This window comes from Thunnus albacares, chromosome 13, assembly GCF_914725855.1.
Source record: "Thunnus albacares chromosome 13, fThuAlb1.1, whole genome shotgun sequence".
Classification (NCBI taxonomy): Eukaryota; Metazoa; Chordata; class Actinopteri; order Scombriformes; family Scombridae; genus Thunnus; species Thunnus albacares.
In genome coordinates, this window is record NC_058118.1 from 3,110,292 (window position 1) to 3,127,587 (window position 17,296).

A 17,296-nucleotide genomic window follows, 5' to 3' on the forward strand; every position below is an offset into this window, starting at 1 on the left:
CAGCCGTTTATTTCATTCAGTCCAATTACTTTATATTGGCATTACTATTTATATGATACGATGGAACTTTATTGATCTGTGGGGAAATGAGGTTAGTTTTTCAGCAGCAAAAGTAATAGGATTCTACAGGGAATCAAGGCAAATAGAATAGAAGAACACAAATAGAATATAACAATATTGGCGAGGCAGTTAGACAAATTCATTTTTAAAACCAGTGCAAAAGGTGTGCACAAGACATTCAAAGCGTATTGATTTGGTAACTGGTTTAAAATAGTAAAAGCTACATTAGCGCCTGATACAAACAGCACCGCTTTAGTCTGTGTGATTAGAGGAACTGGGCTTTGCATTTAAAGTAAGAACTGTGTGCAACAGTGTTCCTACTATCATGCAGCTCAGGTGGCGGTGACAAGCTCACATTGACTGACAGCAGTGGTTAACCGTGGTGTTGCATGCTAGAGTGGTAATCATTCAATTAACTAGAAATCAATGGCACACATATGGGTGATCTGTTTCAATATTGCCCTGACAGTCACACAAGGCCGGTTGACTGCTACAGCACACACACACACACACTAACACACGCCAGTGTCTTGCATATTTACACATTTTGGGAGACTGCTGGGCAAGTATAAGGACACCAGATTTACCCATATGTCCCTTTGCATTTTGTTTTAGCCTGTTGTCACTGTCCTGTAAAAAAATATTTATTTCCAAAATGAAAAACACACCAGTCTCTGCTTTGTGACAATGCATTTTTCAGATAATTTCATGTTTTTTTATTCTGTTTTTGGTTTTTTTTTTTTTACCTTGAGAAGTAGGAGAATTTTCTCAACTCTTGAAGAAACACTTGGCTTGCTTCAGTTTGTCTGAAACATTCAAAATCACCAAATTTGGAGATGGTTTCCACTGGACAGCAATGTTATATTGAATAATAAGAGACCTATAGCGTACTGTATGTGGAAATGAGAGGGTGTTTAGTGTATGTGGCTGCTCACCTGAAATAGTTCAAAAATAAATGGGTAAGTCATCTGTATTGATAGAAACTGAGATAATGATTATATGAAAAGTCTGTCTTTATATTATGGAGCATGCTCGTACCTTTCTACCAGTCAACTTACTAAAGTGTTAGCATGAAATGTTTGATGACATTATAATGATTTTGGTATCACTGTTAAGTTTAGCATTGCTCTCTTCATCTTAAGAGCACATATTCTCTCATATATGTGCCTAATGAATATAATATACTGTATATCTACAGTGCATATGAACAATATTAGATCTTTAAAAATCTATGTTAACACAAAAAAGAAAGGGTGAAACATTGATTCTTTTATAACATCACTGAAACGTTGAATGTTTTGTTTCCTGCAAGCCACTTAATCATTTACATTCTATATCCACCGACCTCGCTGCCTACATAATGGCTTCATTTTAGCTTCTCTATGTATGCATCAACCAAAAAGTCACAAACATCCATCTCCCCTGTCACAAGGCAAATTAACATGGAAATTGGTGTGTTGCATTTTGGAATGAGGGAACAGGGCTTTAAATGACACCATCCCCTCCCTTTCATCCTTCCTTTTCAGGCCGGCGGCCCTCTTCCTTCAGCCGCCTGTGGGCGTTATGGCCCTGACACTGGACTAATGAATGAGTTAGTGATTTATAGCTCAGGGATAGAGGAAAGAAGGGATAGAGGGAAGTTGGGGAGGGGGGCATGGAAAGGGTAGGGTGTGTTGGGTCACGCTGTAGAAGGTCAGTAACGCAAATCTTCTCATCGTCTTATCTGTTATTCTCTGTGGTTGTTTGTTTTTTTTTAAATCCACAGGCCCTTTGGTGGTAGAAGTCATGAAAGCTCACAAACTGCTAACATAATATCCATTATAATCTCTGTGAGGACATGTGACTTCCTTTTCAAGACAGCAACGGGAAAAAAAAGAGTTTCAAAAACAAGAAAAATAAAAACAAAAGTCCTGCATTCAAAATCCCACTTATGTTAAAGTACAGAAGTATTCATTAAAAGTACTGTTTCTGCAGAAAAATATATTATTATATATGGCTTTATTAGATTGTTACTGATGCATCATTGCATAAAATAGAGTTTTTGATCAAGATGGAACTTCAGTAGTTTTAACTACTTTAATTAATTAGTGCGGTAAAAATAATTAGTAAGGTAGTTTAGTCCAGTGGTTCTCAGTGGGGGTGTCGTAAGATTATTAATGGGGAAGGAAAGAAGTTTTTTTATAAAAGTTTTCTCTTGTCTTGTTTTTTCCTTTGTGTGTGTGAAATATTGGATAATTTGACCTCTTTAGGCCACAAACAGCTTTGCTAACGGAACCATGTGAGATGTTTAGAGAGGAAGAGGAAGAGGAAGGTCGCTATGGAACTTTCAACAACTCACACATCTGAAGTACCTCAAAAGTGTAAGTACAGTACTTGAGAGAATGTGCTTAGCTTCCACCACTGAATACTGCTTATCCATGCTTTCATTTACTGCAACATTAGCTGACCTTTTATAGTTACATTACTGTGACATTCTGCAACTCAACTGTAATTTCCTCTGTTTTAATTCATCAGGGTCAAAGGATCAGACCTTGCTACACCTACTGTTCCATTAGCAAAGATTTCATATCTTTGTTTTACACATGCAGTACAGTATGCTTAACCTTCTCTGTGTATGGTCATATCTAATACGTTCAGTAGGATTAAAGTGATAAATTAGTTTGCCAGTGCATGGGGAACATTAACCACTACTTATCACGTAGAGTCTCAACCACACTCAGAAAAACTGGTGCATCATCCTTACTATGTTGACTATCTTTAGTTTTGCCCATGTAAAAAGTAAAAAGTCTCAAAACCTCGCACAGTTTGAAAACAAGACTCAACGAACATGGAGGTTGCATCACAAAAAAAGAACATCACCTCGCCAGTGGCAAGATTTTGGACATAAAATGAAAGATTTAAAGTGCATTGGTGTTGGAAAAATAGAAATGCATTTCTATTGAAAATAGAAATATAATCTTAAAACATTACACCCTAATTGCCTGAATGAAGAATACGGTCCATTGTTCTTTCTGTAAGCTTTGCCTTTGGGCTTGTTTAATGAATGGCTCCTTGCCTGCTATCCACAGTGTATACTAATAGATCCTAAATCTCTTTTACAAGGTTGTTGGTTGTCTGTGAATTAAGCTGAATACTAAAAGGGATAAATAAAAACATATTAGTAATATTCTGTCATTTTGGGGTTTTAGTGTCTCATGGTCTAAATGCTTCCATTAAAGGCTTATAAATACTATACAGAGCTACATGTGAGCAACTGGTCTATTAACATTCATGAATGCATCCATTTTCTATACCAATGTGTCCTGGAACCTATCACAGCTCACATTGTCCAAGAGTCAGGCACATTCTCACCTCATCAGAGCCAGACAATGTGGGATAGCATGTTTGTCTTTAGCAGATAGAGATAGAAATCCAGTTTAAAAGCCAGTTTATTGGACCAAATGTACTTCACTGTGTGTTGTGGTTCTTTAACGTTGTTATTTGAAATCGTGTCCGAACCGTTATCCCATCACGGTCAGCTGATATAATCTGATTTCACGTGACGTGTTGGGGGAGATTTGACTCTTGGCCTCACAGTCAGTGACATTAATTCAAAAGGAAAGCTGTAGCACTCTATATACCTCATTGAACTGAATCCAATTTATCTTCAGTATAGAAGAGAAAATCATGAAATGAACCCATTATAGAAACCCATCCCAACAACCTTTGACAAATGTAAAAAAAAAAAAAAGAAAAAAACAGAAAACAAAAAGAAAAAAACCCCAAACTCAATTAGCATCTCATCTAAATTATTGAGATGAGATGGTATCATTACTGTAGCATACTGAAACATTAATGAACCCTATCTGTGTATAGGTTATCAAGTGTCAATTTATGCAGCTTACATTACGAACCGTAATATCAGACCTTGAAAAGGTGCGTCAATCAAACCTTGACACATTCTCTGAAGGTTTTTAATGTTTTTACTGTTGACACCTCCACCGTCACCGTGCTGCAACAAAGCTGTGTGTAGCATCTTATCATGCTCCTTTCACTTGATCACAGAGCTCTCAAAGAAGAAACACACCCAGGGCTACTCATGTATGTGTGTAGCTGGGTGTGTGTCTGAGCCTGTGAGTTGGTGAGTTTCTGTATGCCAAGACACGGCGAGCATCTGTAGAGCACCGGAGGGTAATGCATGCCTTGTCTCAGGTGGGCAGCAGGAGGGAGTGTGTGTTGCCGCTCTCAGACTAGAGAGCTTGGCAATTTCATGCTCCTCGGTGCGTACAGCACTCACCCAGGTGCAATGCACTGTGAAGTTGGAGGAAGAATGAGGCATTACAAGAATAAGAAGCAAACAGAACTTCAGCAATAATTTTTTTTATTTTATTTAACTTAGGTCTGACTGGAATGTGTGGAATGGGAGTTGAAGGTTTCAAGAAGTTTAGATGCTGACAGTATTAGGTCTGCTTCAGGGGGTTTTAGAAGTTTGTAACATTTAGTTTGATATCTAGAAGAAGTGTACACAGTTTCAGCTTTCATCTTATCCATCTTATGGATTTCTTTCATGACTTACTGCATGTCAAAAAGATTCTCACACCTGAATCTACTGCTAGATTTGGGCAAATGCCCTCAGATTAGTTGGAGAATATGAGAGGATGGACAGAAAACTAACAAGACTAGAACAGCTATGTTAGCAGTATGTGAGGCTATAGTCAAGTCAGCATACTGACATGTTGATGTTTTGTAGACATAATGTTTAGCATGTTAGCATGCTAAACATTTGCTAATTACAGGGTAGTGCTAAACACAAAGTACAGCTGAGGCTGATGGAAATGTCATCCCGTATTTGGTCATAATTGTATTTGTACTGGACAAATACAATTTGTCCAGTGTCCGCCTATGGCGCTAGATGAAAAGTTAGGAGATCACCAAAACAACCATGAGGGGCACATGAATGTCTGAACCAAACTGTATGACAATCCATGCAATAGTTGTCCACAAACCAAACAAAACAATTCATTTCAAACTCATGGTGGGAGTCATTAGGGTTTGTCCTGTGGAGACCATGAACACCTAAAACAAAAAGTTCACGGCTCCATCCAATAGTTGTTATATTTAAGTCTGAACCACAGTAGTGGATCGACCGATCAAAAAATCTGTTTAGTGGCTGAAATATTACAGGCTACAATGCTATACTGACACCCCCATAAGCCATGTCTTTAAATATCACACCTTAATTCAAATGACTGATGGCCCTCATGTTTCTGCAATGTGACCTTTTTGACTTTGGAGAACTCAGTGACTCGCACGTGACATGAATGTGTGAATGACCTAAATGCCCAGATTTACTCACCAGCCAGTAGAACCAATGAAACCTCTTGGAATGTGGAATGTAAATGCATCGTGGGTTTTTTTTTGTGTGTGTGTGTTATAAAATATTTAATGTTATACTTCACATGTGGGATCCACATGTGCCCATATATGAATGTGTATGTATTATACAGTATGTGCTTGGTAAAGTGACATTTGGTGTTCTATATAGGTTTGCATGTTTTCAGCTCTGTCCTAAAACACTCACATGTCCACATGTACAATGAAACATTTCTTGTTGCTGTAATTCTCATCACCTCCTGTCCATGCTAGCCAAGAAGCGATCTCTTCCTAATGTCTTTCTAAAGTGAAGGACAAAATCCACAGTCTTCATTCTGTTCTTCAGTTATGAGGCTTCATATGAGTGTCTTCAATTTTTGCATTAATTTCTATTTCTGTTAATTTAGCATTTTCTCTACCTTAGCACGTATCTGTGTAATTGTGTTATTAGGTGTAGAGAAATGATGTTCACTTTGGTGTGTCGTACAATAAGAAGCTTTAATAAAATACCAGATCACTCACAGTGACTCTGGATCTGTTTGTTGTCAGGCTGTAATGGTGTACATGCCAGAACAAGCCAAATGAAATGTTGTTTGGAATACATGGTACTACATGTCCTGAAAGCTGCTCCAAAAGGAAAGAGTAGAGGCATAGATCAGCAAATGTATTTTATTGTACATTTACAAAACAACAAGAGTACAAAAAAGTCAGCCCACAGACATTTTTTTTTGTTTGTTTTGGAAGGAGTATATGCAAATTTATCTCACAACTGCAGCAAACAGTCCCTCAGACGAACAAGGGGAAAGGGACAAGAGAGGAGTTACAATCAAACTTTTATAAAGCCTGTCTGTCTGCTGGCACACGGGAACATTTTGCTGCAGGGAAACCAAAGGAAACATAGAAAAGTATGACATTCTTAGCGGACTACATGGGTGCAGGGATCCCGGTCAGGCCGAGGCGTCCTTCCGGGAGCGAGAACCCGCTCGTTTTGGCTTTTCCGACCGCCCCTCTCAACCGACAAACACACTTTGTGCTTCATATTTTCTGTTGTTTGGCCATCACAACAAGAGAGTGCAACAGTAGTTAATGCTTTTCCAAAACGTATACTGTACATTTTGACAAAAAAAAGTTGGCACATTCAAGAAGACATGAGCTTTTTTTTTTTTATAATAACAGACTTTTTTTTTTTTAACATTTGAGATTTTTTTTTTTTCATCTTCATAAATACAATATACGTCTCTTTCCCTGTATCCAGAGCCCACAAAAGAACAGTACAGACACAGGTATTTACAAATCAAGGGGGGGGAGGGGTGAACTCGTTAGCTCATAAATAATCATAGTAATACCAAAAAGCATGATGTAGAGTCTGTTCTGTGTTTCACAGCAATGACACGGAGTCTGGTATCCTGAACAGAAAACTCTTCCTCTTGCTCAGCTCTTTGTGTCCACAGTGGAAAGATGGATGATGGAGGCATCGAAGGTACACTGACAGACTCACTGATGGCCTTATCTCATTTCCTGAAAAAGAGAAATATTTTAACGTTAATAAAAATTCAAATGGAACACAATGATTTTGATAAATCAAGACAGTCATTTACTAAAGTTTTTGCACCACCCTGCTCCGCATGCAGATCTGGACTCTGAATGCCTTGATAAAGTGCACATACAGTAGTCACTGAAGGACAGGGAGCATTATTCAATCACTTTTTCTTCTTACATATTTACACCTGATCTTCTGAAGTGGATATCTGACACATTTACAGTCTTTTTAGCATCAAATTCTCTCTTTGTGTTTCCTCAGACACTGTTTCTCTGTTGAGCTGCGGTGGAAGTATAGTAACAAAAAGAGGGAATTTGGCACTAAAAAGACTGTAACATTGAAAGATATCTACTTGATTTGACTCATTTGGACGCTGAAGCTTCATATTAGCTTCAGATAAACTTTTAAATACATTTTTGCACAGAAGGAGGACTGTGGATTTTAACCCTGTCACTTACTTACATTGTAAGTACATTATGAAGGGATCTTCTAATGGTCAGTATGAACAGGAGGAATGATTACAAGAAAAACCTAATAAAACTAATAAGCTGGGAGCAGACAATAGAAGACTATTCCTGCCATAGTTTGGTATCACAATGGTCAATTTTGTCAAGACTCATTTTATTAAGATTGGGTGCATTTTTTCAAGATTAATATGTACTCAAGAGTACGGACTTCAATCTATTTCTTCTTAGAGACAGAACAGGTCATCATTACTTTGAGCACTGTTATAATAAAGTCTGGATGAATCTTCATGTCCTCTTCAAAAATGAACAGAGATCTGCCGTTGAGAGCAAAATGAAAGAAAGTACAGTAAGTGTTTTGGTTTTACTGAAGTCTGTTGCGAGTTTATATTCTTGCAAGAATGAGGATGATGAATTATGTAATAAGGCCATTAAGGGCAGTCTGTTTTCTTCAACCACTTCGGTCTCTCAAAAATATTTTCCCCTGATCTGGTTGGCCATGAAGCATGTGTTTTGTCAGCTTTGCATGAGCGATATATTGAACATTATCCTCTTGTGTGCCACCTAAATCTTAAACTCATGCTTGTCCAGTGCCAGTAATCACATATTTGATGTCCAGACTCTGGACTATGTGTGTGTGTGAGCTCAGAGCCTCAGAGCATATGTAACAGGCCTGAGGACAGCAACAACACCCCCTCAACCCATCCCAGACTGACCGCCTGGGTCGAAGGGCAAATGATAGCGGTCAGTAACACAACAGGAAGAGGGGGTAACTTAATCCAGGCTTCCTGTGGAAACAAACCCAAACTTTATTGCGAAGGAGGTCACACTTTCATGTTCCCAGCAAGGTGTGAAAAGGCCAGTAAAGGTCAGTTAGGGTCAGTTGAGGGGGGGTTGAGGTGTTCCTTACTGCTCCACAGGGGAGGGGGGGTGACCTGAGAAGCACGAGATACAAGGGAGCTATGTGTGTATGTGTTTAGAGCAAGTGAAAAGAGCAATTGTGCGAGTGTGTCACTTTTACAAGTTGCTTTGCTACATTCCCATGTCAGATGTGCGTTCAGGTCGGCGTGGACTGACCCGTGACAGGGCCATCTCTTTCTCTGTCTGCACACACAGGCAGCTTTATGGTGACGCCTCAGGTTTCAGCATTAAAGTTAACAGCTACAGCACTAAAAGAAAGAATCAAAGCTGCTACACTGGCCATTTCTCATAAAGCCATGCTTATGATGGCTGGCTTACTTTGGAGATCATTTCTCTAACAAATAAACTAAAAGCAGTGGTGGAAAGTAAGTCAGTACATTTACTCACGTACTTCAAATTTCTGCTTTATTTCTTCTACTCCACTACAGTTCAGAGGCAATGTTGTACTTTTGCTCAACTACGTTTATCTAACAGCTATAGTACCAGCTACTTTATAAATTCACATTCTATATACAAACACATGATGAACTTAAAAGAATAGGCTGATCTGTTATAGATGAAATCACCCAACAGTATGTAAAATAGTTTAAAAATGAGCTCCATCTCTATATCTACAACAGAAAAATGCCTCTTGCACATTAAGGTAATTAGTAATAATTATATCATATATAGATGTAACAATCAAATGGGGGCTTCTTTCTGCATAACTGTTGACACTTCAACTACATTTTTCCAAGGATTCTTATGTACTTAACTAACACTTTCAATTCAGCCTTTAACTTGTAGTTTTGCTACTTTTACCAAAGAAAATGATCTGAATGAAAATTCAAAGAGGAGAGGATCGTGCATTATTATTTTGTTCCGCTATCAGAGATCATCAGACCATGAACAAACATTAAAAAGGAAAAGGAAATGTATAAAAATGAATAACAGTATGGAATAGCAGTCTGAAAATGGAGAGAAATTTGAAAAACCTGAAATGAAAAATGGAAAAGCTTTGATGGAAATGAAAATTTAAAATGGCAATAGGAATTACTTATTTCAATAGCCAGTTTCCTTTTTCTTTTTTACATTTAATAAAGGCCTGATTATCCTTAGAAATAAAGTAAAATAATGATGTATTTACACATTTCTCTTAAGTTTCCATTCACCCTTTATATTTTATCTCTGAGTAACGTTCTCCATCAGGAACCCTCCGAATGAACATATTTCTGAATTCTTTAGTTTTTCCCTGCACTTGACTTATACAGGACATTGATTATAGATTTGTTTTAATTGACTGTAAACAACTTTCTATGCTTGCTCTTGGCTACTAACTGTGTAATTAACTTGGCTAATAACTACAGTAATGTTGAGGGACATGTCAAACAGTGTTTGCGAGTGTTGCCTCACAAGCACGAAACCCTGCAGAGCTCTTTCCATTCAGCTGGCGCAGCTTGTTCTGCCATGAAAGACACCGGCTTGTCGTGAGGGAGCCTGCAGGGGGTGCATTTAAAGGAGCGCTCACACAGTGAAGTGTGTGCTCAGAAGTGCACTCCAGAAAGAGCAGAGGGCGTGCACACTTAACACTGTTTCTTACTGTAAAAGCCAATCCTGAATAGACAGTAATGGTAGATCTGTATGTATGAGCCTGAGAGCCATGTTGATGTGTGTGTGCGTTTGTGTGTGTGGGCAACAGGGGAACGTAAAAGCTCTTTTCATGTGCCCGCACGTATAAAATTATGTGTGTTTTATGGAGCGTAAGTAATGATATGTAGATAAAACTAAACCACATGAACTTCTCCATAGAAGGAACAGTCTTTGTTCCCCTGCTCATAAATATCTGAACACATCAATTATTAAAACCATTTGAGGTGAAAAGAGAACATTTTTCTTGCATAAAACTGCACTTAAATTAGAGGATCATTTGCATCAATCAGCTAGCGGGTCCTGTATTCTACCTCATTGTGTTTCCTGGTCGAGTTGAGCCCCCGGGAGCCCGTGGAGCCTCTGGATGAGGAGCTTCCTGTGGTCGAGCAGTTACTGGACATCTGACTCCTAGAAAGGTAACCGGCTTTGTTCCCGTACGCCATCATCTCCTCACCTGGTTATGCACGGATGGATGAGAGAAGATGGGGTTAACAGTGAAAGACTGCAGCACAGTGACTTAGTGGGAGGATGGTTAATTTAGACACATATATCAACTGGAGAAATGGCAATTTAAAGCTGCTTCAGGCAAGAATTTTCTATCCTAAAAATCCCCATGAATATGTTCTATTTGATCATAATTAATCCCGGAGCTAGGGATAGCCAAAATACAGAATTTTCTCTTAAAAATGTGTGAATGTGTGCTGCAGGGAGGCATCATGTTGTGGGATTTCTAGGTTTTTTCTGGACAACAAAAGAATAATTTATCTTGTGTTTCCATTTATGGCCACCTACTTATAAAGTGTGATTGTCATGTTGCAGCTGCATGTAGCACTGATATTAATTCATTCATGAGGAATAATCTGGTTTTGTGTCTCAAGTCCCATTTTAGTCTACTGAGCAACACCCGAGGAGAAAATACTGCAGTGCAGTAGTAGAGCATGATACAGCATACTGTAAATGTGGACAGTACTACAGCTGACTGTGCCTTACGAAAGTATACATAACCATGTTTGACTCTGTTTCAGTGAAATATCAAGTAAGTGTTGTCTTTTCATTCCTCATTTCTGCAAGGAGCGAAAATGAGGAAAGTCAAATTTGATTTTTGCTAATCTGAAATTTAAATTACGACTGAAACACAACCCAGTGCAGAAAACTTTGTCTCACTCTCAGTGCTTCTTTGTCCCGAGCCTTTGCGTTGGTGGCTATTGCTGCTGATTTCGCTCCTCTCCAGGGAGGACAGAGGGCTGTTTGTCACAATGCTGGCTTCCATGCACCTCTGGGAGCCCTGCAACCTGTCCTCCTCTGGAGGCGGCTCCGGGGGTGGGGGCAGGTCTAAACAGAAAGAGGTGGAGGAATAATCATGCATGAGTTTAGAATATAGGCTATAAGGAAGATCATTCTTGCTTCTCTTTTCAGTGGGTGCATTTAGGCTAATTTCAGAGTCAGGTCTCTGTTACATAATAGGTTTGTATTGCTTTAAAAAAGAATGAGAGCATTTTGTTTTTGTTTTTTTCCCCGCGCATAATTGAGAGAACCCCAGAGACTAGTTACAGTGTTGTTTTCCTTTAGAAAACAGGGATAAATTTAAATAACCATGTATTCTCTTGTCTTTAGCATTCCTGTTTGTTAAGAGTTAAGGGTTCTGATTGTGTGATTCACATGCAGCCATGTGCTGTTTAATTGGTTTCAAGGTTACTGGATCCGACGATGCAGTGCAACTTTAGATTGTTATCGTTTCCAATCTGTTTGTGAGATGGTTATCTGGGAAACATATGGTGCGTGTAGAAAAACAGAGTCTGTAAGCTAAGATTACATTTCAAACCCATGTACAGCAACAGCAGCACTAGATATGGAGGTTGTAGATGTGGAGGTTGTAGATGTGGAGGTTGTAGATGTGGAGGTTTTGAGGAATATATTTGTGGACATACAGATGCTATTTATTTGTTCACTAGCAAAGAGCACTGAATAGTAAGAGAGCAAATATCTGTAGAGCTGCATATTCAGCTACTGAGAATATCTGATGCATGAATGTCATTGTAACAGTCAATAATGCCAGTGAACTCTTCCCTGTATGTTCAGCAGCACTGAATTTGTACAGAAATGTCAATCATGTAAAACAGAAAGGTAGAATTTGAGCCACTCACCTCCTTGTATATCTCTTCTGTATGCTGAACTCTTAGAAACCTTTTTTTTCACTCGTGATTTTTGGTTGGGAGGAGTGCATGCATCTGCTGGGGACGGACGACTATGCACTGTATGAGGAGAGGGAACAACAACACCATCAGAGAGTGTGTTTTTCCACCGTACTGCGCAGACCGGCAGTAACAATAAATCAACACAGCTCTAGTGCGGATGCGTGTGTGCATGTTAAGATTACACGATTTTCCTCTGTGTGTTACATGCAGGTTTGTATGCGTGAGCACACAGCGCTGCCAGTCACATTACCGGGTGTAGTCGCGCAGACGTTATCTTCATTCGGAGCTGGCCCCTGGCTGTGGAGGCAGCGATGGGCAGGACTTTGGCACTGCAGTGTGCCAACCTCTGATGAGCCGTGATGCTGTTGGCCAGAGAGGCTGGGGTTGGACTGGGTGAGCGACGGGCTCGGCGCCTGGGGAACTGGCACTGGACCACAGGGTAACCTTCTGCTATGGGAAGTAAGGGCAACATGTAACTGGAGAGAACACATCAATAGAATCGGAAGCTAAATCTTTGGTTCAGTGTGAGGTTTATGTCCTGGGATAGTATAGACTGTGTGTATTATTTTTATCCTCTGGTCAGTTAGCTCTGTGTTTTTCCTGCCTTCTCCTGTTATGATTTTACATGTCTGCCTCTCTTCATTGTTATTTTAATGGATAATTTAACATCTGGCCATGAGACAACAGTTGAAAATTAGCCATTTGGCTAACACTGTTTTCACAGTGATGTTGTCCAATGTGCATTGTCTCTGTAAAAATATAAAAAATACAATTTTGACAATTTATTTTTTCCTGCATATGAAAAAAGATGTGTGTGAATCACTGTGTATGTCAACTTTTCATTAAATTTGGCTTTTTTACATTAACACTGACCTGAGTTTAGCATAGCACACCGGCGACAACAATAACTTTTTTTGTTGCCAGTGAGCTATCATGTGTTTACTTCTTATTTTTGTGAGAAAACCACTGAGATGTTGATCTGTGATGGATGTAATTCATAAAGTCAGCTAAAGGTTGCTAACATTATCTGCCATAAGCTACTGGTCCAACACCAGACCAAGTGAGGCTGGAGCAGAAGAAAACTGTGTGTTGAGCAAGTCAGTGAATTCATCTTTTAATTTGTAATAAAAAGACAGTTATTACTTCTTTCAAAAGACTCAAAGTCTTGCTTTTAATTCAAAGATAAAGCCTCACAATAACAGAACATTTCATACAATAATGCTAAAAAAAGAACAAGGACAAGCTGTGAAGTGTGAAGACTGATTACTGTTCTCCAAGTTGACAAGCTGATCTAAAGTTAATAACAACAGCTTCACTCAGCAGTAAGCAGTGGATGGTAAAATCTCTGGGGAAAACATGAAGACTGAAAATGAAAAAGGCCTTCTCTCCGTGAAGCAGAATGAAGGCTCGCATTCAGCGAATGTGAGCAGCAGATGTAATGTGGGTGTTCATGACAAGAGATCAGGATCATGAGTTACAGTATGAATAATTACGATGAAAACCTTCTGCAAACAAACACATGCATACAGGCCCCAGTCAATTCACATACCGTGACAGCTGCTGGCCGTCTAGCTGGTTGAGGCGGGGCAGGTCATGGGGGGCTCGGGTCTCCTCGTGTGGCGATGGGGTGAGTGTGGCAGTCGACTGGTGACTGTAGGAGGTGGCCGGAGAGGAGGCGTTGTTCCTCTGTGGGGGGGAGGGTCCGTCCTCACAGCCCTCCATCAGGTAGGTCCTCTCCGGGAGGGGAGGGCACCACTCCTCATCCGAGCTACAAAGACAAAGAGGGACACAGCTAGATGACGCTGTAGCAAGAGAGATGTAGCTGGATCTTATGTGTTCTTGAAAGATACTGTTGAGGGCAGCCTGTTTTCTAAACGGTGCCTTCATATCCAGCTAGCTATAGACTGCTTTAAAGATTAATGCTGTTCTTTCAGACTCAACTCAAGTTGGAGGGCCTTGCCGTTGGCAAAACTGCAGGAGGCTAAGCTTCTGCTTGGGTGGGATTGCTGCTACAAGTGTTACACTGAATGATAGTGTTTCTCTGAGGTAGCAGAGAGCGACTGGTAAGAAGGATCACAGCTAATTGTGTTATAAGGTTGAAGAAAACAGCTAAATCACTAAAGCAATTGACCAAGGCCGAGGTAATTGAGTTGTTAAAGCCAGAGGCATAAGAGCCACGGTGGGTTCGATACTTGATGTGCCTGTTAGAGGTGATGGTAAGTCTAAATGATGGTGTAGCTGTGTAATACTAATTTATAGGGAAAGAGAAGGCACGGGAGTCTGACTCACCCTATGTCCATGTCCTCCAGCTCTGGGGGTTGCTCGTCCTGGTCACACTGTTCCAGCTCTCCTATGGGGGGAGGTGGGGGCAAAGCCTCCATCCAGGTCAGAGACGGAGTCTTGACAGCCTTACCCATCGCCTTCTGCTTTGGCTTACCTAGCAAACAGATGGAGAGAGAACCGCAATGATTCACCTGAAGAGGACACTTTGTCACACTCAGCTGATTTATCATGAGCATAATTTAACACATATTCCAGCAAGCCTGTGGCTGAAACATCATCTGTTCACTTATGAGAATGTATGAGAGTAACGCAAAATGGGGATGCAAAATTAGATAACCAAATCGCTTCTACAGAGGGGTTAGATAAAATGCTGCAGTGAAAGACAAATAAAAATGAGGGCAACAACTAATAATTATTTTTTCATACTATCAATTAGTCTGCAGATTATTTTCTTGATTCATCATTTGGCCTATAAGATGTTAGACAATGGCGATAAATGAATGATTCAGTTTCCTAAATCTCTTCAAATCACCTGCTTTATCCAAAAAATATTCAGTTTACTATCACATAAGACAAAGAAAGGCAGGAAATCCTCACAACTGAGAAGCTGGAACTAGGTCATTGTTGGCAAAATAAATAATTACAGATACATTTGAAAATGCAGATGTAGAAATAAAAAACACAAATGTGACCCAGATAAATGCAAAAATACAATAGGAAACCTATTTTAATTACGACAGAATTGAGCAATTACGTATTCATAATAACATTTGTAAAATATATTCACAGTATTGGGGCAAAAATGGAAAACGTTTGATCACCCCTGGATTTCAACTGGGAGCGTGGAATGAAGCAGTGATTTGTCAGCAGATCTGAGGTTACAGCGCTTTAAAAACATGCTAATTTAAACACACGCTGAGCAGGTTCTGTTGGTAAGCTGCAACAAAAGATCTGTCTTTACTGAACAAAGACAGTAAAAGGTCATGACCCTGTTGGCCCTCCTCACCATTGCAGCGGTCCGGCTGCGCGTACTGAGATCCAGAAGGCCCCGGCTGAGGGATCCAGTGTCCGTCATCCGGCTGCTCGCCGCTGTGGGCCGGCCCCTGCGTCTGGTTGCTGAAAGGCATGATGGAGGTGGAGGCGTAGGGGGTGGTGGAGGTGTGTTGGGCGTAGGTGAAGCTGTGCAGGTCCTCGCTGGTTGCATCGATGGTGCTGTAGATGGGACCCTCGGTGGAGCCACCCATGCTGTATTTCTCTGTCTGGTTCAGGTAGTTGGAGATGCCAGCTTCTACACAAGGACGGAGGCAGCGGGAGGTTATATTTAGAAACATTTTTTTGTGTTTTGTTCGGAATATATTAGCTCTGTTTTGTCATATTGAGCGCCTCTACTTATCACTGGGCTGAAATATGTTAGCATTATTTTCAGCATCAAGGACCCTTTTACATTTTTAATCTCTCAACACATAAATGACTTAATAAGAAAATCTGTCACAGCAGCTGTTATATAAGCAGAAGGATACAAAAACAGACATTCATGTACTTCACTCTACCAAACTATTCTGTTAAAGCAGCATCCTACCGTTGTAGTATCTCTCAGCTGTGTCATGATTAGTGGTGCAGCAGTTGACGGCCTCTTTACCGCTGTGGACCAGGTTGGTGGTGGGCCAAGAGTCTGCCAGCCACGGGTAGTTGCCCATGTTGCCTCCCAGCACGCCGGGCCTACAGAGACATTCTGGCTTTACTTTTGAGATACAACACAACCAATGACTGTCCAGATGGACAAACAGTTAGCAAAGAAAAAGCTGCGTGTGTAGACAATGAGAAACATTTACAATTATCAGAGAATTAATAAAAAAGCGAAACCAGAATATAGAGTATATAATAGAACTTAAATGAAGGACATAATTACCTTCCATTGAGTCCTGATGCCTCTCCATGAGGGAAGCCAACTGCAGAAGACAAGTGCATGTTACATTTTTGTGGCCTTCTTAGCTTTAATTTTATCTTTTTTGTTCAATCTTGACTGTGCTTTTATTACCCAGGATCAGCTGTTCCGATTTTCATTGAAAATGTTTTGGGCAAAGTTTATGTATGCACAGTATGAATGTGTTACAATAGAGCTATTGCAATAGCAGAGAAAACACAACTAAATCATGCATCTATCTTTTTCTTACACTGACACTGATAGTCAAGTGATGGATCTTTGAAAGCAAGCGCTGCTGCAGTAAACACACTCTCTGTAAACTACGGTAGAATAGGACCTTATGTATAGTATGTAGTCACAAAAATAAACATAAAACTATTTAACAAAATCTCATATTGAACCTACGTATAGAATGGCTATAATCTGAATTCCACCTTTTAATTTCCATGACTTCCAGCATAAATGCATAATAACATGTCTGCGATAACAGACAGCAGACACACACAGCCTCAGGTCAGTGGCAATATATCATTCAACAACATAATTATTCTTCCTCACCTGCTGGCGTGTAAGCGAAGGAGGCGGTGTAGTGGCTCAGCTCCTTCCTCTTTTTGCGCCGGCAGTAGATCCAGACGCTGAAGCCCATGAGGATGACCCAGCAGGCTCCGCCGATGCCTGCGATGAACGCCGGCTGCTTGACCACATCGGTAATCTGCTCAGCCAGGCTCACGCTGCTCTCCTCGCCGCTGTCACTGGTGCCACCGCCGCCTCCGCCGCCTGACACGGAGGGCTGTTCAGCTGGCAGCTCTAGGGGAAGGAAACAGGAAGGGGGGAGGAAGAGGAGGAGGAGGAGGACAAAATAAGATGAGAAGGATGGTGAAGTGGATACTACAGTTCTGATCATTTTATGCCATTTTCTTTGTTGATC

At 40.3% G+C, this 17,296-nt stretch overlaps 1 protein-coding gene across 4 annotated transcripts in view; it reads right to left on the reverse strand.

The window, feature by feature from the left end:
- Positions 1 to 6,063: 6,063 nt before the first annotated feature.
- robo3 (roundabout, axon guidance receptor, homolog 3 (Drosophila)) overlaps positions 6,064 to 17,296 on the reverse strand; it is an 87,593-nt gene continuing 76,360 nt past the window's right edge. For 2 of the 4 annotated variants that reach the window (XM_044371448.1, XM_044371446.1), the window contains 11 exons: positions 16,927 to 17,175; positions 16,354 to 16,393; positions 16,024 to 16,163; positions 15,451 to 15,732; positions 14,451 to 14,598; positions 13,711 to 13,929; positions 12,412 to 12,608; positions 12,111 to 12,218; positions 11,131 to 11,298; positions 10,278 to 10,420; positions 6,064 to 6,930 (listed from right to left, as the gene is read on the reverse strand). In XM_044371448.1, the coding sequence (XP_044227383.1) occupies positions 6,919 to 6,930; positions 10,278 to 10,420; positions 11,131 to 11,298; positions 12,111 to 12,218; positions 12,412 to 12,608; positions 13,711 to 13,929; positions 14,451 to 14,598; positions 15,451 to 15,732; positions 16,024 to 16,163; positions 16,354 to 16,393; positions 16,927 to 17,175 (1,706 nt within the window). In that variant the 3' untranslated portion in view covers positions 6,064 to 6,918. Of the gene's footprint in view, positions 6,931 to 10,277; positions 10,421 to 11,130; positions 11,299 to 12,110; positions 12,219 to 12,411; positions 12,612 to 13,710; positions 13,930 to 14,450; positions 14,599 to 15,450; positions 15,733 to 16,023; positions 16,164 to 16,353; positions 16,394 to 16,926; positions 17,176 to 17,296 lie in introns of all 4 variants that reach the window. The other 2 variants (XM_044371447.1, XM_044371445.1) reach the window with 1 other exon arrangement.